General features: G+C 48.3%; 1 protein-coding gene across 1 annotated transcript in view; it reads left to right on the forward strand.

Annotated features, from left to right (window-relative positions):
- WWC2 (WW and C2 domain containing 2) overlaps window positions 1-22,466 on the forward strand; it is a 131,148-nt gene that overhangs the window by 74,212 nt on the left and 34,470 nt on the right. Inside the window, exons 5-9 of the mRNA XM_037055135.1 lie at window positions 10,359-10,438; window positions 15,002-15,131; window positions 18,023-18,169; window positions 18,776-18,849; window positions 22,176-22,418. Of these exons, the coding sequence (XP_036911030.1) occupies window positions 10,359-10,438; window positions 15,002-15,131; window positions 18,023-18,169; window positions 18,776-18,849; window positions 22,176-22,418 (674 nt within the window). The remainder of the gene's footprint in view (window positions 1-10,358; window positions 10,439-15,001; window positions 15,132-18,022; window positions 18,170-18,775; window positions 18,850-22,175; window positions 22,419-22,466) is intronic.

The raw sequence follows: 22,466 nt of genomic DNA on the forward strand, positions 1-22,466 counted from the left end.
ATGTATTTGAGGAATTTATTGAGCACCACAGCACATGCTCTGAGCCTGCTTTTAATTTTGTTTAAAAAATAAAAAGAAAAGAAAATGTAAACTTAGAGCCCTTTGGTTAAGTTATTTGTACACTACTCTAAACATATGACTAGTTAGGGAGTACTACTATTAATAACAATGTACTCTGTTTTGTTCTCAAATATATGTACTCACACAGTTAATATGAATTCACCTTGAATTACTTTTAGCAATGGTGGTGGACTTAGAAAAGCCCACGGTCTTGCCTTTTTTGACTTAGAGAACTTCACGGTCTCACCTTTTTGTAATCTTGGGCACAGGTTTGAAAGAAGTACAGTTGACTATAAAGTTTGCTTAGTAATTGTAAATAGAGTTAATTCATGCACACGTCAAATCATAGCACTTTAACCAATGACCTAACATACAAAACTCATAGCAGTGTCTTCAGATGAAAAGAAACCCATCTTCTGAAAGTGTGAATTACTACCAATAAGGATCTCCTCTTCACTAGACATGAGAGGTGTCTTCATACTCTCGCTGCAGTTAAAACTTCGTTTACATCCTCGGTTCTTTCGGCCGTGACTTACCTGATTTCAGGTGCTGAAGGTGATGGAGAGATTCTAATGTGAAAGACCAAGGCGTGTATTAGACATGGCGTTGCTTTTAGGATGTTCAGAAGTGTGTTTGGGTGGTAGTCGGTGTTGCGTTAGAAAACAGAACACCCATCAGAGAATTTTGAATGAAGTGAAGAACGGTATGACTCGACCCACATTCACTAAAGAAAAGAGAGCAAAAGCGAAGGAGAAAATGAGAGAGTGATACTTTCTTCAATGCAAGAACTGGCGTTATCTCTGTTACCGTGACATGCTAATAACTTGAAATACTTAAAATTCGTAGACGGTAGTGCTTTTTTTTTTTCCTAAAAAGCATCCTCAGACCTTGAGTAAAACTATAACACTTGATCACATTTATTGATTTAATAACGTTTGGTTTCTTTCTCTAATGAGTTTGGTCTTCTTTTCTAGCTTTGAAGGGGACCCTAGTGCAGGCTAAATCCTACGGATTTCAAAGATCCTCCGTTGATGCTGGTACTCAGCTCCTCCCCGCCCCCATAATCTACCACATCTGTCTCTCTGGCCACAGCTTGCAGTCTCCTCCATATTAATTCATAAACGCCCTTACAACCAGAATGACCATGCCACTTTACAAAATCAAGTGCTCTTAACTTCTCTTAGGAGAGAATACACAGTCCAAGAAGACAGGAATAGGAAAACAATGATTCAGAAATGATTGCTTTGAGTGAGTCTATAAAGCCTGCAAAAGCCATTCTCTCATTTTTTTAGGGGCTATGGGAGTTAGCTTTGTGGAACTGTGTGAGATCAAGATATTATAATGAGCACTTTCAAACCAACACTTCCTAATATTTTGAAACTTTTCCTTGACATATACACAAGAGTAAATTGACCTAATGTGTCCGCATTAAGTTTTGGGAGAATCAACAATCTCCTGAGGTCGTGACAATGAAGTAGGGAGAGAGAAAAAATATCTATTTGTATACTCCATGCATTTTGCAATCTTTAGCATTTTCACGTGCATATTTATTTCCAGAATTTGAGGGTAATAGACCTAGTACTACAGCTTGTACTTAATCAAAGAACCAGAATCCAAGAGCGCTCCTTCAAGATCTACCGGAAGACAGTTGTGTGGTTTGAGATTAGCCAATTGGATCCCGAACTTAGGTCTTATGCCTGTAGAAAGAGAAAGAAGGACTGATGAAGTAAGCCCAATAGGGAGATATGCTGCCTAGAATTCAGGCTACTAGAGTCACATGAATATCTCGTAAAAGATCCAACTGCCTCTGCTGTTGTCCAGGAAGGATTAACTGCTGAAGGTCTTGTCCTCCGATACCAGGCAGTTGGAGACCTGCGGGAGCTCTCTAAAGTGACACAGCTTGCAGACCAGGGATAACGGGCCGCAGAGTCCTCATCCCTAACTAAAGGGAGCTGGGGAGGGGAGCCCTGAGACGGCAGCACCCGCAGTGCGGGCAGAGGGCTTGCACCGGGTCTAGCTGGATTGGAGAGACGGAAGGACAAAGTTCAGGGAAGTGGAAGTGTCAGGACTTGGGGGGGACACTGGGGAGGAGGAGCTACAGAGAGAGAGCAAGAGCAAGCTCTGGGGGCTTTGAAGGGGATCTCCTCACACCTGTGGGCACTGAGCAAGCACAGTATAAACACAAGGAGGCTGGGACGGAAAGCAGCAGGACAAACAGTTCTCAGAACTTGTGTGGGGCCAGGAGTAGTTCGGGCACCCACCAGCCTGAATGAAGTGACCTCCCAAAACATGGGCATTAGGTCGAGACCTCAGGAATGAAGCCCAAGAAGCTACACAAATGACTGATAAGCATAGGAGAAGATGGCTTCCCAATGCATATGGAAAAGTTCTGTTTACACTGTGCTGTACACTATTAAGTATGCTATACCATTGTCCCCAAAAAACAATGTGCGTACTTCAATTTCAAAATACTTTAATTTCAAAAAAAACCACCCACCATCCACTGAGCCTTCAGCAAATTGTAATCTTTTCACCGATGGAGGGTCTTCTCTTGATGTTCATAAAAATGCATTACCAAGAAAGCCCAACACAAGAAGGTCTGCCTGCGTGCAGGCAACGGAATATTATTCAGCCCCCAAAAGGAATGAAGCTCTGATGCTCGTCACAACCTGGATTAAGGTTGAAAACATTCTGCAAAGTAAAATAAGCCTGACTTAACAGGACCAACACTGTGTGGCTGCACTTGTGTGGGGCTCCTAGAATGGGCAAACTTGGAGGGACAGGAAGTAGAAGAGTCATTACCAGAGGCTGGAGGAGGGAGAGTGAGGAGTTACTGTCCAGTGAGCCGAGAGTGTCAGCCGGGACGATGGGAAAGCCCTGGAGGTGCCGAGGGATGACAGTTGCGCTCAGTGCCACCACCTTGTACATTTAACAATGGTTCAATGGTGGGTTGTATTGCATGCATATTTTACTACAGTGTTTTTTAAGTGAAAGCCAAATAAAGAATTTTTCACACAAAGAAATGCTGAGAGAATTGATGGCCTGCAGAACTGTAATATATCCGATGTTAAAGGGAGTTTCTTTGGGTGGAGGGAAGATGGCACCACGTGGAGATTTGGACCTACTCAATATAATGAAAGTGCAAGTGATAATAAATAAGTGCGTGAACAGGGGACCTCTTAATTCTTTAATGTCTCTTTAAACATCATTGCTGATTTAAAGAAAATAATACCAATACATGGCAGGGTGTATAAAACATTCAGAAGCAAGCTCTCAGGCCTCACAAAGGATGGGGTAATTGAAGGGTACTGTCATAAGACACTTACCCTGTACCTAAAGGGGTGTAATAGCTGCAGGTAGGCTGTATATTTTATATACCAGAGCCAGCGTGGCCAAACTTTTTCTATAAAGGGCCAAATAGTAATTATGTTGACGTTGGTAGGTATGGTGGTAAGCAGAATTCTCAGATACCACCAAGATTCCCCACTTCCCCACCTTACATAACCTCTGGGCCGAATCTGAGGGATTTTAGTCCTGTGATCGTTTCTTTTATAAGGCACAGATAACTTCAAGATAAGGAGATCTTGCCGGTGGGCTGGAGGTAAGCACACAAGCCCTTAATAAAAGCGTTTCTCTAGCTGGTTGTCGGGGAGGAAGTCAGGTCTGCAGAGCACAGGGGCATTCCGTGCTCCAGGTCCGTGTTGAACGTGGCTAAACCCACAGAGAAAGGACCTGAGACTGACCCAGGCTACTCACCGGTGAGGAAACCGAGTCTCAGTTCTTCCCTGGAGCCGAGGAACTGCTTCCTGCCAACAGCAAGGATGGAGTTCGGAGCAGATTTTCCCAAGCCTCCCTCCACGTGAGAACTCCACCTGGCTGACACCTCCGTTTCAGTTTTTTGATACCGTGAATAGAAACCCCAGCCAGACCTTGTAGTCTAGAAATTGAGTGCAATTTTAAGTTTTAAGCTGCTAATTTGGGGATAATTTGTTCTGAGGCAACAGAAAACTGATAGATAGCAAGCCACATAGAGTCTGTATTGTAGATTTTTCTATTCTTTTAATATTTTTGAGAAAATTATTAAAAACATGAAAAATATTCTTAACTCATGAATCATAAACAATTAAGCCACAGGGTGGATCTGACCCACAAGCTGTCATTTGCTGATTCCTGCCCTAGAATAACCACTGAGAAAATGCAGAGTCATTACCAATAGTGGAGATGAGATGGAATTTTAAAAAAATTCAGTCCAAAAGGAGGTAGGAATAGGAGCAGAAAGGATACAAGAACATATTCGACCGTTAGAAAACAAATGTAGAGGGAGAAGACTTAAATTCAAGTAGATCAATAATTACACTAAATGTAAATGGTCTGAAGGCTCCGGTGACAAGGCAGGCATTATCAGAACAGGTAAAATAGGAGCCAACTCTGTGATGGCTACAACAAACCTGTTTCAACCATAAATATCCAGATAGGTTCAAAATCAAAGGAATGAAAAACATATACCATGAAAACACAAAAGTGCAGTTGCCGTATAAATATCAGTCAACTTTAGAGCAGGGATAGTATTACTAGGGGCTTTCTACTAATAAATAAGTCAGTTCATGAAAGGCCATAGGATATATGCACAAAACCCTAAAGATGCGTTCATATAACTACAGAGCGTTAAAAACCAGCAGAACAGCCCTGGCTGGTGCGGCTCGGTGGATTGAGTGCCGGCCTGCAAACCAAGTTCGATTCCCAGTCAGGGAACAACAGGCCTGGGTTGGGCACCAGGTCCCCCTTGGTGGACGCATGAGAGGCAACCACACATGGATGTTTCTCTCCCTCTCTCTCTTCCTCCCTCCCCCTTCCTAAAAATAAATAAGTAAATAACATCTTTTTTAAAAAACCGATAGAACTGAAAGGAGAAATCCACATTTATCATTGGACATATCAACACTCCTCTCGCAGTGACTGACAGATAAACAGGCAAAATCAGCACAGCTGTTGACGTTGTGAACAGTACCATCAACCAACCTGGTCAAACGAACATTTGTAGAACATACCGTCTAGAAACAGCAGAAGGCCTATTATTTTTGAGTGTACACGGGGCATTCACCAAGGAGAACTCACTCCACACCGTTGATTCTGACGGTAGCTTAACTGATTTATCTGCATTACTTGTGGAGGTCTAGCATTGACTGTCCACATTTTCGTCTGTTGTTTGTATCAAGGTAGACTATTTCACAGATATTTCGCATAATGTTTCTCATCGGCTTTGCTTTCCCCCCTTTCTATTGTTGTTACGCAGAAGTTTGGGGTAGAAAAGTACCGTATTCAGTCATCTTGTTTCTGAGGACCAAACTCATCCANTGTACACGGGGCATTCACCAAGGAGAACTCACTCCACACCGTTGATTCTGACGGTAGCTTAACTGATTTATCTGCATTACTTGTGGAGGTCTAGCATTGACTGTCCACATTTTCGTCTGTTGTTTGTATCAAGGTAGACTATTTCACAGATATTTCGCATAATGTTTCTCATCGGCTTTGCTTTCCCCCCTTTCTATTGTTGTTACACAGAAGTTTGGGGTAGAAAAGTACCGTATTCAGTCATCTTGTTTCTGAGGACCAAGCTCATCCATTAGTCATCACAAGCGGTTCTAAGAGTGTCTGGGATTCCACCCACCTCTGTTCTTCAGTCCGGTCAAAAACTTTTTTATTTTCAGTCCTGTGACTCTGGTGTCGAGTTCTCATTTTCTGTAAAGGTAAGGGTTTCAGTCGCGTGACGTGCAGCGGAGAGAAGCCTTTCCAGAAGGAGCCGCTGAGAGCTGCCCTTCGCTGGCTCGCTTACCGAGCTCCTGACAAGACGCTAGAGAACACGGGGACAGGGGAAGGTAGTCATTAGCGAAATGCCACTTGGTTCATTATGGCTTGAACGTTGCAGGGTCATTACAGGGCAGGATTATGAAACGTGCCTGTCTCCAGATCCTCCCCGCATCCACAAGTTTTTAGAAGTTACTTTTCCTTCCCTGTCATCTTCTTTCTCCTTCTTGTAAAATAAAACTCATTATACTAGGATTGTAAGACAGGACGAGGAGCTCTATGCTTTCCAGTCGTACTTATCACACTTAATGACGGCGTCTCCCTGGTCCTCAGAAGTAACGAGCACGTCCATTGGAAATGTCGGTTGCTTTGGCGCAGTCAGGATAGAGAGCAGGAAGCCGGCGAAAGCCGTGGCTGTGCCCCCTGCAGTACCGGGTTCTGGGCGGTGGGAGCTGATTCCTTCGAAATGGGTCGGGACATTGATGTGGTGGGTGACAGCTGCAGAAAGTCCGGTATGCGGGAGGAAGAAAACGGGCTCTAGGGCTTGTGGGGCTGTTCCTATCTTCGGCTGCGGAAGAATATAGCAATAAGGAAGTTTCTGAACCAAAACAAGGGCCGTAGATTTTATTTAGGTCACTTTGCTACCGTTCAGGTCTGTCTTTAATTTTACAAGTATTATCATGCCATTAGAACTAGAGCTTTTATAATTACAGTTTTTACAAAATTCTCCTGGGTTCTAGGCTGCTCTCTGCTGCTTAGTAGATGAGAAACCTTCAGCAGATTACTGACTTAGTCTCTTTAGGTCTGAGATTCCTCAGCTATGAAAGAATAATTAAGCTGTATGTATCTGAGCGGAACCGTGAGGGTTGAAAGTAGGTGTTTCTATTTAGCACAGTGTCTGGAATACATAGAGAGCTCATGGATTTCAGCTCATTATTGCTCCCTAATAAAGTCCGCATTGAGCTAAATTTTCAGGTCAGCGTCAGCTTAATCCTTTAGCTATTATGATCTGAGGACACTGGTTTTTACGTCCTGCGTCCTACCTTAGGGGGGTGGGTTGGATAATGGAAGGGTAGAAAGAGTGATCTTGTTGGAGCTAACGAAGGAAGTGAAATAGTCCTCCGAGAAACAAGGCAATTGAACTAATTAAGACCCTCGTCTTAAAACCAAAACCAATGGGAAATAATGTCTGGCTGGAAGTAATAATCTGTTTTCACTTGTGAATGTAATAGAATCGAACGTTTCTATAGCAAACGAAATAATATTGAACACTGATATTTGGGAGCTGAGAATCATTAAGAAGATGCCCTTTCAGAATAAAAACAGTAGCTTACAGCCAACTTTAGTCAAGCAAACAGTGTGGAAGCAAAGGAAGCACAGGTCCGCTTTCTTTATCACTGCCACTGCACACACGGTAAAACGTCGCTCACGTCACTTACAGTCGGAACTGTCAAATTGTGATGTTACATAATTTTTTAAAAGAAATTGGTGTGTCGTCACAGTCCAGACGGTATCCAGGGGAATGCTATTATTTGCCAGTGAGATGTACTGTGGTTTTAATTCAGTTGTTCAGCGAAGGCACCGTCCCCATTGTTTCCATCAACTGTGTTTTCAAAGGCAAATACAGGTTTCAGCCCAGCTGTTGGAGTTGCTATTGATTTTTGGATTAACTGTTGTTTTAAAATAAGACGTTAGTCTTTTTGGTAAAAAGCTCCGGTGGGTGCTGTCAGAGGAGAAGTATCCTGGAATGAGCTATTGATTACCGATGGCTCTGACGTATTAGTCTAATGCCAACACCGACCTGTCTCTGTGGGGCCCTGGGAAGAGCCCGGCCGGCCCTCCTCACAGGTCGCTGCACCTTCCAAACCCAGTGCAGGCCCCTCCTCCTGCCAGAGGCCAGCCCTCCTACCCACACCTGAGGGGTCGCTCCCCTGCCCACTGGGATCCAGGGGCGTTATGGGCACCTCTCTGTGGTTGTAAATCGGGCCTTGCAGCACAATTATCTATATTCCTCTTCCTAATAAAATGTATGTGCCTTGGGAAGCAAACTGGTGCGCACTCAGCTCAACTCACCGGATAAGTCGTTGACTATCTACTCTACTCGAGGACAGTGGCTGGGTCTGCAACGGGAGTGTCACTCAGCACCGGTTACTTCATTCCTCGTGGTGCCGAGTCTTCCACCCCCCACCCCAGACCTTTCCCCTCCTAAACTCCATGACACTCCCTTTCCCCCTCCAACTTCTCCTGCCCCTCCTCCATGGCGTATTTTGTCCCTTCGTAGCAGATTTCTGAGGATGAAGATGTCCAAGCGTGTTTCTGCACCCTCCTTTCAGTACACACTCTCTCTGGGTGTTCCCCTTTATTCCCAGGTACCTAAAATACCGTCTGCACCTCAGCGGCTGTCGGTTTTGTATTTCTAGTCCAGACACCACCTCTGAACATCAAGTCCACATATCCCAACTGCCTTCGAAGTCCCATGGGTCCCAGAAAAACATTTTAAAGAAAAGCCTGCTCTTTTCTCCCCCAAGATCTGGTCCCACTCTCTAGGAAAGCACCTTCGCGCACCTAGCGGGCCTGCCAAAATCCTGGACGTGGTCTCTGGCACGTCTCCTCCTCGCCCTCCACCCTGTGCCCCTCACCAGGTCCTGCCCATTCTCCCTCCACCACTGTGCCTTCCTCTCTGGGGTCTGCTGTCTACCGGGCCGCCCGAGTGTGGACCTGCAGAGCAGACACAGGGGGCCTGTTCGCCCCTCCAGTCTGATCACCGGACTTACCACAGTGATTTTTAGAATCTTCTGCAGATTGTCCTTAACAATTCCTTCTTGACTCTTACTGTTCTCGGGACCAGATGTGGAAATCCTCAGCGTGGCTTCAGGACTCTCCATAGCCAGGCGGTCCCTTCCAGCCCCGCCCCAGGTCCCGTACCACCTCTGTGATCCCCGGGAATCACAATGGCCCCTCCCCTAGATGAGGGTTTGTCCACAGGCTCTGTCTTTTGGGAACCCTTCCCACCACGTGAAGCCCCACTGTCCCTCTCTACTTAACCATCATCTCCTCACACAGCAGGAGGTCCCAGGCCCCTTCTGTGTCTCCGAGTGCCCCGACCTTCCCTTTGTACCACCTGTGTGTTGGTGGGATTCGCCTCCCTGGATGACCATTAACCCAGGACCCACTATCCCATGGCTCTCTAAGACCTTCGGGGGGCGAAGACTGCCACTGTTCTGCTCATACTGCAGACACCTCGGGACCCCACGCGTGGCGGAGAGTCAGTTCGTATTTGCAGAATGGGTAGGAGAAGTAGGAAATAAAGCTTCAACAGCACGCCCGAATGCTGTATAACACAATGTGCTCACAACTGACACTGTGATTTCCCAAGTGGAAACAAATTCCTGACAGCCGTGCGTGGGAGGACCCTCGTTCGAGGCCAAACCAGGCTCCTGCTGGCCCGTCGGACCTTACCATTGTCATTACCAAGGAATGCATTTGGCAATAGAAAAAAAAACGTTTTTTATCAGCTTGACATCAAATTCTTATCGATCACCTGCTGTTTGCCTTGTACTGTCTGAGAAGCTTGGACTGCAGCTGGGGAGATGCAGTTTACGTNTGTATAACAGAATGTGCTCACAACTGACACTGTGATTTCCCAAGTGGAAACAAATTCCTGACAGCCGTGCGTGGGAGGACCCTCGTTCGAGGCCAAACCAGGCTCCTGCTGGCCCGTCGGACCTTACCATTGTCATTACCAAGGAATGCATTTGGCAATAGAAAAAAAAACGTTTTTTATCAGCTTGACATCAAATTCTTACCGATCACCTGCTGTTTGCCTTGTACTGTCTGAGAAGCTTGGACTGCAGCTGGGGAGGTGCAGTTTACGTCCGCAGGGGCCAGGCAGCAAGCAAGCCCGCGGGACCCTTTAGCTTTTGAAAATTACTGGGAGCTAAGTAAAGCGGGGTAGTGGCATGGGTGGGGTGGTTGGGGGTCTTCGAAAGGGTGATATGTGCGATGAGTCGTGAGTGACGGAGGCAGCTGCTGAAGGTGGAGGGGAAAGTGCCCCGGCCAGCAGGGTCTGCCTGTGTGGGGACACTGAGCAGGTGCCATCTGGCACGGCTGAGAAATGGGACAGGCCCGAGGTCCTGGAGCCTCGGGGAGGATGGGTCCAAACTTCCAGAGCTCACCATACCTCACTCTAAAGCGCTGACTCTCCCCTACCGGCTGTTTGTCACAAAACGCAGACAGTAGGGGTGCCCTGCTCCTGGGAACGCTGCTAAGTAGGGTGGTGGGGGTCCACATGAGTCATTATGCCCCTCACGAACGACTTAGGCATGACTGATCTACCCTTCACGGAGTTCGTGTCAAGGAGAAACGAGTAGAGGGAATGTTCAACTGAGGGCTGTGTTTATGTGTTTAATGGTTTACTAATGGATTACCTTTGAAAACTGTGCTGCTAATTATTTACAAACATTCATATTTTCCTTGATTTCTCACAAAAGGTTAAAAAGCTGAAGAGGGAGCTCTCACAGATGAAGCAAGAATTGCTCTATAAAGAACAAGGCTTTGAAACGTTGCAACAGTGAGTATGAAACTATTGAGGTTGACTTTACAATAATGCAAAGCCCCATAACTAACACAAATACAGATCGCATAATAAATCTCTCAAAGAAACATCAAGTAAAAAGCTAAAGTGATGCAAAAAAAAAAAAAAAAGACAGTGAACCAACCAACTAACCAAAAACTTGTGAAAAATCTATGTGCCATATTTTTCACGTATAATGCGCACTTTTTTTGCCCAAATTTTTTGAGGGAAAAATAAGGATGCGCATTATACATGAGTATAATGATTACATACTATGGGTGTAATAATGGGCACAATAATCCTGAGTATGATGCGCAAAAAAACGTGGGCGTGCATTCTACATGCCAAAATGTCCTACTTTGCAAAGGTCCAAAGTTTTTATTCATCGTTGGAGGTCCAAAGAAACCAAAGTGACAAACTTCGGTTTGTCCCTTGGTCCCTGCCAGCTGCCCCGACTCTGTGTGTGGAGCTGAGAGATGGGCACCTGGGTGCCTCTCCACATTCTTCCCAGGGCTGCACAGAGTGCGTCCCCTGGCCCGCCCCTGCAGGTGGAGGCCCTCTGCCTCCCTCGGGAGGGTCAGTAGAGGGGCCGGAGTGAGTTCCTGGCTTCCTGGGCGCGCGCTGTCCTTCCCAGGTCCATGCTGACAGCGGGGGTGCTGGCACAGCTCCGGCTGGGCCGGGTCTGGTGGAACTGTGGGAGACCCGGGGTAGCAGGGACTGGAAACGTACACCCTGCTTTCAGCCCCTGAGGCGCAGCCTAACCAAACTCAGACAGGCTCCCGGAGGCATCCCAATGCCCACAGTCCCCACCCACAGAGGCCCTGATGCGGAGGAGGGGGACCGTGTTCACAGCCTCGTGATCACACAGAGGCTTGGAGGCCTCATCCCGAGAGGTGTTCAGCTGCTTCTCCTTCCCTTTTCCAGGACGCCCGGCGTGGTGCCCCCAACCAGGGTGCCCCCAGCCGGGGTGCAGTGTTGGCAGGGATTTCCCTGGGCAGCCTCATGTTCAGGCAGGGTTCCCATCCTTCCCCACGTCTCCCTCAGCAGTGGTCCGAGGCCGCAAGGCATCATCCCTCGTCGAAGACCCCGTGTGTTTGCTGGCCAGGCAGACACGCCGATTGGTCTGCGTGTTTGAATGATGACGACCTACATCTCAGATACCCACTCACTGCTCTGGACTACCAGTCACGTGACTTTTATTTCTGACGTTGGTTTGGTGGCTCACTCTTCTTCTTTTTTTTTTGGCCTACTTGCCACCTGTAATGCCAACCCCTTGACGTTGTTTCAGACAGACCCACCCTAGCAGTTCTCAAACAGGCCCACACGTGAGAACAATCAGAGGGACTCTGAACAAAACTCCTGCTTCTGGTCCACACCCAGGCATGTTTTACAAGATCCCCAGGGAGTGCCTAAGCGTGGCTCTGCTCTACCAGTTGGTTGCAGGGCTCCCCAAGAACCGGGCAGGCCTGGGGTGACTCGACTGTGCCGGCGAGTCAGTGCGTGTTGGCCCAGAGTTGCCCGGAGAAGGGCTTTGTGGCCGGAGCGCAGAGAGAAAGCAGATTCTGAAGAGTGTCCCCAAACGTTCAGCCACACGTTAACCATTTTTAAGGCACGTGAAATTATTACTCTGGTCCCCGCCCGGGATTAAAGGTTAGCCAAACTTGCTGTTTTTGTTACACTGATGTTAACAATGCCGTATTGTTTCAAAGCCGTTTGCCAGCGAGCAGTTTTTATAGGAATCTGAGGCATGTTTCAGAATCTGTCAATAACATTCCAGGAGAAAACAATGGCCATTTGTTGTGAGAATTGAGGCCTTCCCCCCCGCAGTGAGGCTGACCCTGTGAACCAGGGGTGGGAAGACATGAGAGGCCTCTGCCGCCTGTCCGTCTCACCTGCAGACGAGACGCAGGCAAGCTGTTCTCATTCAGGGCGAACCACCCACCCGGCTGCCAGAACACTGAGTAACAACTGGCTAAACCCACAAGCCACACTTTCTAAGAAAGCGCATTCCTGACACAATCAAAGGACTTTTTCCTTGCAGTCACGACAGAAAGTATATTTCAGGAAGAGATCTAAATAGAATCCCACTGCAGGCTTTTGCTACCTTTCACGTACGCACAATAGAAAGAAATATCTTTGTTGGATCTGGAATTACGGTGTAACTTAAACCCAGGCCTTCATTTCACTTGGTACAGTAGGTTATGCCGGATGCGTGAAGGTGGTTTTATCCTCTAAATTATTCATTTCATTCTGTCTGAGGTCCCAAATTTGACTTTGGCCTAAGCAATAGTGTAGTGTGAGTCAGTGGATAGCAGGAAGAAGTGTATTTCCGGTGTCACTCAGAATTGGGAAAAGCGAGATGAAGAGACACCCAGCAAGCCAAAGCAGAGACAGGTTCCGGGAAAGTTTGGCTGCAGGGCACTTATCTTGGGGGGGAAGGCATGCAAATGGCAATCTCTCCTCTTTCAGAAGAGACTAAGATTTGGGCAAAAATTAACCATAGGGTACCCATAAACCAAGAAAAAAAATTTAATTTTTTAGGGAAAATCATAAAATCATATTTTTCAAATTAAGAACAAAACACACATTACTTTGTTCTAAAAATCAGCAAATAATGTTAATATTTTATGGTGCTGTCGGTTAGGATCAAAAGAAAAAAAGGTGGAAGATGGCAAGGAGGGGAGAAGAGGGGGAGACACGGAGGTGCAGGAGAAGAACCACATGGAAAGCAGAGAGCGCCAAAGGAGGCCGGGGGCGGGGAGGAGAGAGCGGAAGGGGCTGCCGGGCAAACACGGGCCGAGGTGGCTCGCTCCTGCCCGACTTAAGGTCAGGTGGGCTGTGGAGAGCCAGGAAACACTCACTTACTTTTACAGCTCTCTGAAATGTAAATTAGCAGTCTCAAAGTAGCTCTGCTCTTATTTTCCAATGCTGAAGTTTATCCCTGAAAACAGCTAACCTGCTTTTCTGTTTCCAGATGTTAAAGTCAATTTCTGAATTAAAGATTTGTTTTGCTGCTAAATTCTGAACGTGTGTCCCACCCCCCACCCCACCCCTACCCCCACCATAGAGGGAAAGCCCTTGGGCTTTAGGAAGTCACTCTGACTGGGTGTGAGGCTGAGTCATCAACCTGCATCACCAGCCGTTCACGAACTCACACAGATTGTTTAGGAATGAGCATAAGCCCTTTGCCACAACTAAGTTCGATATTTATGGGACTCAACAATTTCACTGATAAATCCCTTCCCCAATAAATAGAATTAAACAGTATTCAAAGTGCTTTTAGTGTTGTTACCAAATGTTCTAAGTTCGACAGTTGTAGGAGTCCCAAGCGGAGTCTGTCACTTGAGGACAGTCCCCTGACGGGCAAAGTGTGGGGGCAGCTTAGGGGCCACACCCGACTCACCTTTCTGGCCTCGATTTCTTCCTGCAGAGGGAGCGGCTGGTAGCTCTCCAGGGTCCCTTCCTCCCCTAAACACTGGGTGTGTGTTTAATTCAATGATTTCACTAGTTATACTTTTCTTTTTTAATCAAGTGACCTTATGATGAAATTTATTTTCTTTTCTTAGGTTCTGTAAGACTTTAATTGCTTGCTCAACAGCATAAAATATGAACTAAATTAGTGCCGAAGGGAAATAATTTTATCTACACACTGCACTTGTTTGAGTGAAATTTGGCAGAGTGAATAAGATGGCATGGGGGTTTTGGGTTTTTGGGTTTTTGTTTTTGTTTTTTTTTCATTAAACCCTCCCCATTGAAATAAATATAAATTATCAAATGTTTTCAAGTCAGTGAGCTCAGAGCCAGCTTCCTGTGGTGGCCTTTCTCTGTGGGTCAGACCAAGAATATGCCTGAGAAGGAGAGTTGTGGCCTGGGGCGGAGGCATGGCTGACATCCGCCAGGAAGGCCCACTGTGCTGCTGAAGAACCCTGGGCAGGTGGGGGGGTAGGGGAGGGACGCTCCGGGAGCGAGATGGCGCAGGAGTTGTTAAACCCTTGTTTAGGAAGAGTCTGGCGGTCTGGTGGGGCCCAGATCACACACAGAGTGAGGTCCCGGGCAGCCCTCTGACGCAGGGCGACCACGTGAGCTCCGAGGACACCTGGTAAACACCTCCGTGAGGTGGTAAGTCAGCTCACGGAAGAGCCCTTGACTCCCTGGTGACAAATGAGCCCATCTGCCCTCTGCCTTACTCCTGGATTTGAACTCATTCAGTAAGGCAAAGCAATGTTACCCCGGCTCATAGTTGTTATAAAAGTAGAATAAATACATTTTGAATATGTAAAAGAAATGGAAAACTAACCTCACAATCCGAGTAGTGCCGCGTGCCCGCTGGTGTGAGTAATACGCACCGCCCCCTGCTGGGGGCCCGCCAGGCCGCGGGCACGGTGCTGCCTGCTGCTCAGACACCTGCAGCTGCAGGTCGGCCGCACCGATGAGCCCTGGGTTGTCCAGGGCATCGGTGTTCCTGTCCTCCTACCAAATTGGACCTTTCTCAGGGTGGGTCAGGGCGCTCTGCCATTCCTTGACTTTTTATTTTTCTTCTCTTTTTTCCTCTTTGAACAGAATTGATAAGAAAATGTCCGGAGGCCAGAGTGGCTATGAACTCAGTGAAGCCAAAGCCATTCTCACCGAACTGAAATCCATCCGAAAGGCTATTAGCTCGGGAGAGAAAGAGAAACAGGATCTCATGCAGGTGGGTGATGGGGGATGTGGTTAAGTCAAGCCACTGCCTTCTGGGGCCCCCACACGCTCCCGGAGGCAGGCTTTCTCCGTCAGCGTCGGATGGCTCTTTACGCTTCCCCACCGCTCCACTGCCCCATGCGTACCTTCCTGCACGAACGCTGCCTGGGAGGGAAACAGATCGGGTCTGAGGTGCTGGTGTGCTTACTTGGAGGCCGGCTTGGGATGGCCTTTGAGGCGGTGGGTGGTCGATCCTTGAGCCCACTTAAGGAGATTAGCATCCTCGGGTACCCTGCAGCTCAGCGAAAACTTCAGGCCAACCCCTGATAAGCCGGGTTATCTAAACCAGGGCTCCTCAGCCTGGGACGCAGAAAGGGCATGTCACCTGTCATCAGCAAGTTCGGAGATATGCCTCAGGCAGAGGAGCATCTTCTGTGAGGATCTTAGGAAAGCTTTCTCCACCCAGGTGGTCGGTTGTAGGAGTGGCGTGGGGAATGCTGACCTGGCAGGGGACATCTGCGTAGTCACCCTAGGGCACCTGCTAGTGGCACCTGAGCCCCTTATTACACCTGTGACCTCAACACACAGGTCTCAGCTCCCAACAACCTGGCCTCATGCGTAGAATAACAAAAAAAACAACCATTCCGTGAACAGTGTTCTACGTTCTGAATCTCTATTTAGCAGACATAATCGTGTCTTTTAAAGAGCGTGTCTCTTCCTCCTCTTCCCCTCCTTCCATCCCATAATTATCACCAGCACTGGAAATTCTTTGCATAGTTGGAGTTCTTCACCTAGCCAAGTGAGGATTGGTCTGCGCCTTGGGGGGAGTGTCAGAGCCCAGGTTGGTGCTGGTGTCCTTAAGGGGACCTCTAACTTTAAACACTGTGTTCAACTCCTTCACGTCAGTTTTCAAAATGCTGGTTGAAAACAAGTAAATGGTCTCAAACCCGTGTAATTTACCTTTGGGCAAGTTTTAAATCATTGGCAGGGAGAGATCAAATGGGAAAGACGGTAGTAATAACAACAAATGCTTAGAAGTACTGACTCCACGCCAGGCAATCTTCAGCAGGCCTTGCATGGAAATAGCAGTTTCGTTCTCCCAGCAGTCCTAAATGCAGACACGGGTGTTATCCCCACTGTACAGAGAAGGCAAGTACAGCACCAAAGGTTAAGTGACTCTCCTGACGTCGCACCGCGGGCACGCAGCGGGACTGCCGTTGGAACCCAGCTGGCCCTGCCCCAGGACTTGTGGTTTTAACACGGACAGAACACATAGAAGATGCTACCTGGATATGTTTTGTTTTTATGTCATGATGGTCCTGCCAATCACATCAGTAATTCCTCAGAGGCACATACTGGGTCCTTTGAACATCTTTCATGGAACTTGAACAAATTTAGAGTGGAATCTTCGAAATCAGCAATTTTAGGTCATCTTCAGTTCTTCCTGTAAACTTTGGGTTTCTACACAGGCCAGATTAAATGAAAAGATTAGGTTCCTTCTTAATTACTGAAGTATATAAAATAATTAATCAGTAGATCTGGAAGTCAACAATAGAACTGAAAGGGAGGTTGGGTATCTTCTGGGCCCTTCAAACTTCTGTGACCACAGCTCACAGTAAAGACTGTATTTTACATGAAAGCCCACCAACGCACAACTATCTTTACCTACAGATTCATACAAAAGAAATGTCATGGAAATTTGCCTGCTCTTAATACTAGGAATGTCATCTGCCTTCATTTTCCAGTCCCTTCTATTGCTTTAAAAAACACACTGACCTAAACTGATGTGTGTGCTGTCCGCACAGATAGGTTTGAAGAATACGAACCTTCTCATTATACAGAGGAAAACAGAAGAGTCTCGCCCAAAGTCACTAACCGATTTCTTGGTTCTTTTCTGTGATGTGTTATTTGATGTGACCATTCAAGTTATATCCCTCTTGCGTATCTGTTTTGTACAAATATGCCTTTGAAAGAAAACAGAGAAGGGTAAGTTAAATATATATATATATATATATATATATATATATATATATATATATATCAGATCTCTGATAGTTTCAGATATCATATCTCTAATTTCTTATTACAAGAATTTTAAACATCAGGGTTAAGTCCTGGTTCTTCTTAAAGTTGATAATAAGTTTCCCTACTTTTATTAGTGTTTTGTAAGTTTGTTTTGTCCTTGGTGGCAATTTAGATACAACTTGCCCCTCTTCAGACTTCCAGTTGCTCACGTCTTCCCTCCAAGACCAGCTGGGTACATCCCCGGGGCTGGCAGCAGGCCCGTCCACTCTGACTGTCACCTTACCAAACTCAGTGTGTCCCTTTGGGCAGTGCCCCGCGGTCAGCAGGCCAACGGGCCCAGGCCATCTGTGAGTGCAGTGGCCTCCAGGCCTCAGTTTCTTTATCTCCGACACAAATGCACCCTAAATAGCCCCCTGGGTCCTGTCCAGATGCAGATCGAGATAGCAGTGGACGTCTGCGGAGGAAGACTTCCCCACTGTGTCTCTAATGAGGTTGTGTCCGCAGTGTTCCATGGCCCCCTAATTGCTAGTTCATAAAGTAGTTCTAGTTGACTCAGAGACTTCTTTGGAGTGAAATTTTAAAAATCAGAAATGTATGTATTAACTATAAAGATCCCATTATTCACTGGGCAAATAACTCCAGGCTGTCTTGGGAAAAGGAAGATAGCCTGTTAAATACGTTCTCACATACTTCCCAAGTCACATGTGTGTATGTGCATAAGTACATGCTACTCTTATTTTTCCCCCGTTTAAAGTGCTCTGTACTTGCTAAAATAATGTCACTGGTTTCCCCACTAAGATGAGTTCTTTGAACGTAATCGCACCTGGTGGGGACGTTTGCCCCCTCCAACGCTCACGAAGGCTGTTGTGTCCCCTGCAGAGTCTCGCCAAGCTGCAGGAGCGGTTCCACCTGGGTCAGAACATGGGCCGATCGGAGCCGGACTTGAGGTCTGGCCCTGGGGACTCTCACTTGTCTCTCTCCAGACGGACCCTGGACGCCTGCTCACAGACGAGCGTTTCCGGAGACGTAAGTGGCCCGTGTGGAAGGGCTGGCCCCCCACTCCCTCCGGCGGGTCTTTGTTCCAGGACAGACGCGTGCTCTTCTGTCCGGGAGGCCATCAGCAGATTTGCTATAAGTTCCCGGTAATCTTCGTGTTCTCTTATGCCGCTTTGAATCATGTGCTTTGAAGTAAAACAGTTAGAGATCAACAGAAGGGTCTACCGTGTGCAGAAGTTAACTTTTGAAGTTATTTTGTTCATATTTTATGCAGTTGAAAGCCAAATGATGGCTCACAGTGACAAGGAAATTAGTTCCAGTTCATAAATTTTATTCACCTGTACACCCCTTGTAAGCTCTTGGATACCAGAAACATTTACCTGGTATTTTTTATCTTGAATTTAATGCATGGAGAACATGATGTTAAAGTCTTTGAAAGAGAGACAAGCTCGAATTAAAAGGCAACGTTTTGCCCCTACTGAGGCTATCAAGTCAGGGCCTTTGCCAACTGGTGTTCTCAATTTCAGGACCGTCGTCCTTAGCTTTTCAATTACCGGTGCTTCCCAGAAACAAAAGCAGTTTACCTTTGTTCATTAGTAGAGTTAATGGACTTTTTCCCTTTTGTTTTTTTACCAGACCGGAGTGAGAAGTCGATCAAATTTAGCTGAGAAGGTCAGGCTGAGTCTACAGTACGAAGAAGCCAAAAGGAGGTAACCAGGGGGCGGCGGTGAGGGCGGGTGGTCGGCGGGCTCGCCCCCCCGTGGGGGTCCGCAGTTCATCTCTGCTCCAGCAGCGACACCTGCTGGCGCTCCCCACAGGCTCTTGCTGCGGTTGTCCTGTTAGAATGCAGGGCGGCAGAGTCCCCTCTCTGCTCACTGTCCCCTCCTCCCCACTCCCCGCAAAGCTGGAAAACATGGAGAGCTCAGGACAGGCATGGGGATGAAACTGTCCCCTGCTGTTCCAGAAGAAAGAAGCTTTGAGCTGGTACAGTCCTAACAACTGGAAGTGAGAAGAGAGAAATGATTCAGGGCTCGGGTGCGGGGCTCAGGAATGGTGCACCAGTTCCGGGGTCGGTTGCCTTCAGCTTGTTCCTCTGTTTGAAGGGACGACTCTGGCCAATGTCCTTGAAGAGCCATAGGCGCCTGGTCCAGTGACTTACTTCCCGGGAGAAGGAAGAGAGATTCTTATTTCTCTCCCTTCCCCTCTGAGCCCCTAGCCCAGCCCATGTTGCCTTTTTCTTACCTTGTGACTGCGTGGGTACGCTGCAAGAGACCTCACTGTCCCTGTCTGGTCGGCAGACTTGCCTTGGTTTCAGGGTAGAAGACACCTTGCTTATTTGGTGGGAGAGAGTCGTGCTAATACACTTGATACTATTTTTTTCCTCTTACAATGTTGAGGATGCTATTGGTAAATCATTTAGGAAGACTGGAGTGGGGGTGGAGACTGCATTGTCACCCTGCAGGGGACAGAGACACGGAGCTCGTTTCTCGTCCTCAGTGCGGGAAGCTCAGCCGAGAACCTGCTAGGTAGTCCTGGCTTCCTACCGCCAGGAAGACCGTCAGATGGATGCTGAAGTTCATCCGTTGTCGCTGGTGATGAGGATCATTTATCAGTAATTAGCCAGAGTTCTTCAAGGTTATCTGGCTTTTACAGAGTAATTATTTGATCCGCCTAAATACAATATTTGTCCCGGGGTAGCCTCTGTTACTAACATGGCTGGATTCTTCGATTTGCTGAAAGAATCCTAAGCTCTGTTCCACGAATTATTAACCACTTGCGCTCAAGCCAGTCACTCGTCTCTCTCAACATTCTGCCTGACGAGTTTCACTGCCTAGACATTTTTTCAGTCGGTTGTACATCTCTTGTGCTTCCTCATCTGCTTCTCAGCGGCCCAGCGAAGGGCTGAGGAGGGCCCCGTGAGTCGGGAGCCTCGGGGGGAGGCTGTTGGCGGCACCTGGTGGGGAGCATGCTGACCCTTCTGCAGTGAGAACCCCTGGGTGGACGAAGCCCAGGACTGTGCCCGGTTTTCTGAAGGAGAATGCTCGTAACTCGGCATTCACCCGAGAGAGCCAGCCTCATGCCCTGGGTTCTTCGGGGCGTGACTCAACCTCCCTTGGGTCAGCCCAAGCTCTCACTTCCTTCTGGGTTCTACCAGATCCTTCCACCCAGAGCTTGCACGGCGCTTGTCCTAGGTGCTCCCCCAAATCTCCCCTTTGTTCCCCAGATTTGATGCACCTTTCCTAGCAAAACCCAAGCCCTACCTGGTGCTTGGTCACATGAGTCACAGGGGCCTCTCCAGCCTTTGTCGTATTGTTGCTTAACTCTGTCCCATCAAAACTTGAGACGCCCATTCTGTCCCCTTGGGTCACACCACTGTTCTGTGACCTAACTCGGGGTTTTATTTTGACCTTCCTGGCGATGCTGACGAGCAGGAAGTCTCGAGAGTCTATGTCCATGTTGACATGAAAGTGCTTTCTCCTTGATTCCGAGGAACTACAGAGGCGGGCTGTGTTCCTCCGAAGCCTGCCTCCTCCTCCAGCCTTCGTTGTCTGTGCTCAACGAAGCTGGTAACGCCATGCTTGCTTAGCATTGTGATGATTCCGGTACTTTAAGACAGTTGTTTATGGCTTTGTGGTCACAACTGAAGAATGGCTGATGTTACATGTATCACAAATGCAGGCGGCGGGTGGAAATCAGGAGCACGTTACACACGAAGAGGCAACTTTATTTTTTAACTAACCCAAGACACTTAACGCACAGGAAAGTGCGACTACTTCCATCACTGGCCTGATAACAGTTTTCTTTTTTGTTCACTTTTTCTCTTCCCTTCTACAACTTCTTCCATCGAAAGAAAACAACGGAGCTCTCACCTCCCATCTGTTTTTCATACCCTGACGTGTCCTGTAACAACAGCCAAAGTAACATTTCTATAGGGGTGGGGCCTTCCTCCTGCTGACGTCAGAAGTGTTCACAGTTCATCTTCATCTTGGGCTCACGGTCCAAAAACAGCCACCTGGCACAGACCTTGTCAATGACCGGGTTGTCCTCAAAGCACCTTCTTAGGGAGTCGGGACTGGATGGGACCACTGAGTAGGAGGCTCCAGGCAGAGGGAAATACAGGGTCAGGCGAAACTATGGAACCGGCCCAGTGTCCCTGTGCTGCTTGTTCATCCCCCCACCCCATCCCTGCCCCCACACTTCAGCACCTGTTGTCACCCCGGCGGTGCCTGCGCTGCAGGGGACCCACCAGGTGCCATCAGCCTCCTTCGTAGCCAAACTCCAGCCACAGAGGAAAGCCAGGGTCAAATGCAGTGATGTCTCAGTGTCAGCTCGACACGTGGCATAGACGCCTGTTGACACCTCTGGAGGGCAGAGAATTTGCAGGGGGCAGTTTAGGGAGACCAGGCGCGCTCGGAGGAAGCCAAGTCTTGCCTCTCCACCCCACCCCACCCCCGCCATTCCGGGTGACCTCGGAGCCTTGGTGGCTGGCCCTTTTCATCCCAGTCGGCCAACCCACTGCTTCTTCTCTTCCCCTTTCCTTCCCTCACTGGCTCGTACCCCAGAGACAACCATGTCACTAGGGGGGCAGTGTCCTTTCTCACACGGACAAAATCTAGAGCAGCGGCCTTGCAGGCATCCTCGTGCAGGGTGGTCAGCGTAAGCCTGCAGGTGCTCCTCGCGCGCCCGCACCTCCCCGGCCACCACGCAGCAGCGCTGTGCTGCCCAGGGTTTCCTGGACAGCTGCCCTGAAGCTCTGTGTGCTTCGGCCTTCGCCCTTTTTCTAGGTAGGGGAGTGTGCTCACTGCTTTTTTTAAGTGGGGAAATGACGCAGGTGACAACTAAGTACAGCATCAGGCCCAGAGACTGAGACGCAGGCAGACGCCCCTCCTGCCCCTCAGACCAGGCGGTCACGGCCCCCCTCGGCGGAGGTTCACGGGGGAGATGGAGCGTGTCAGCCCCCACCGCAGCCTGGCTTGTGGTGTCCTTTCTCGGGGGCTCTGCATGTGTGCACACCTGTTTCGTCTCTTTATCGCAGCATGGCCAACTTAAAGATCGAGTTGTCGAAACTGGACAGCGAAGCCTGGCCTGGGGCGCTGGACGTCGAGAAGGAGAAGCTGATGCTGATTCACGAGAAAGAGGAACTTCTGAAAGAACTTCAGTTCGTCACGCCGCAGAAACGCACACGGGACGAGCTGGAGCGCCTGGAATCCGACCGGCAGCGGCTGGAGGAGGAGCTGCTGTCTGTGCAGGGCACCCCCAGCCGGGCCCTGGCCGAGAGGTGGGTGTCCTGCCCGGGGCCAGGCACAGGGAACCCGGGTGGGTTGCA

This window comes from Sturnira hondurensis, unplaced genomic scaffold (assembly GCF_014824575.4).
Source record: "Sturnira hondurensis isolate 20B ecotype Veracruz unplaced genomic scaffold, ASM1482457v3 Scaffold0008640, whole genome shotgun sequence".
In the NCBI taxonomy this organism is placed as follows: Eukaryota; Metazoa; Chordata; class Mammalia; order Chiroptera; family Phyllostomidae; genus Sturnira; species Sturnira hondurensis.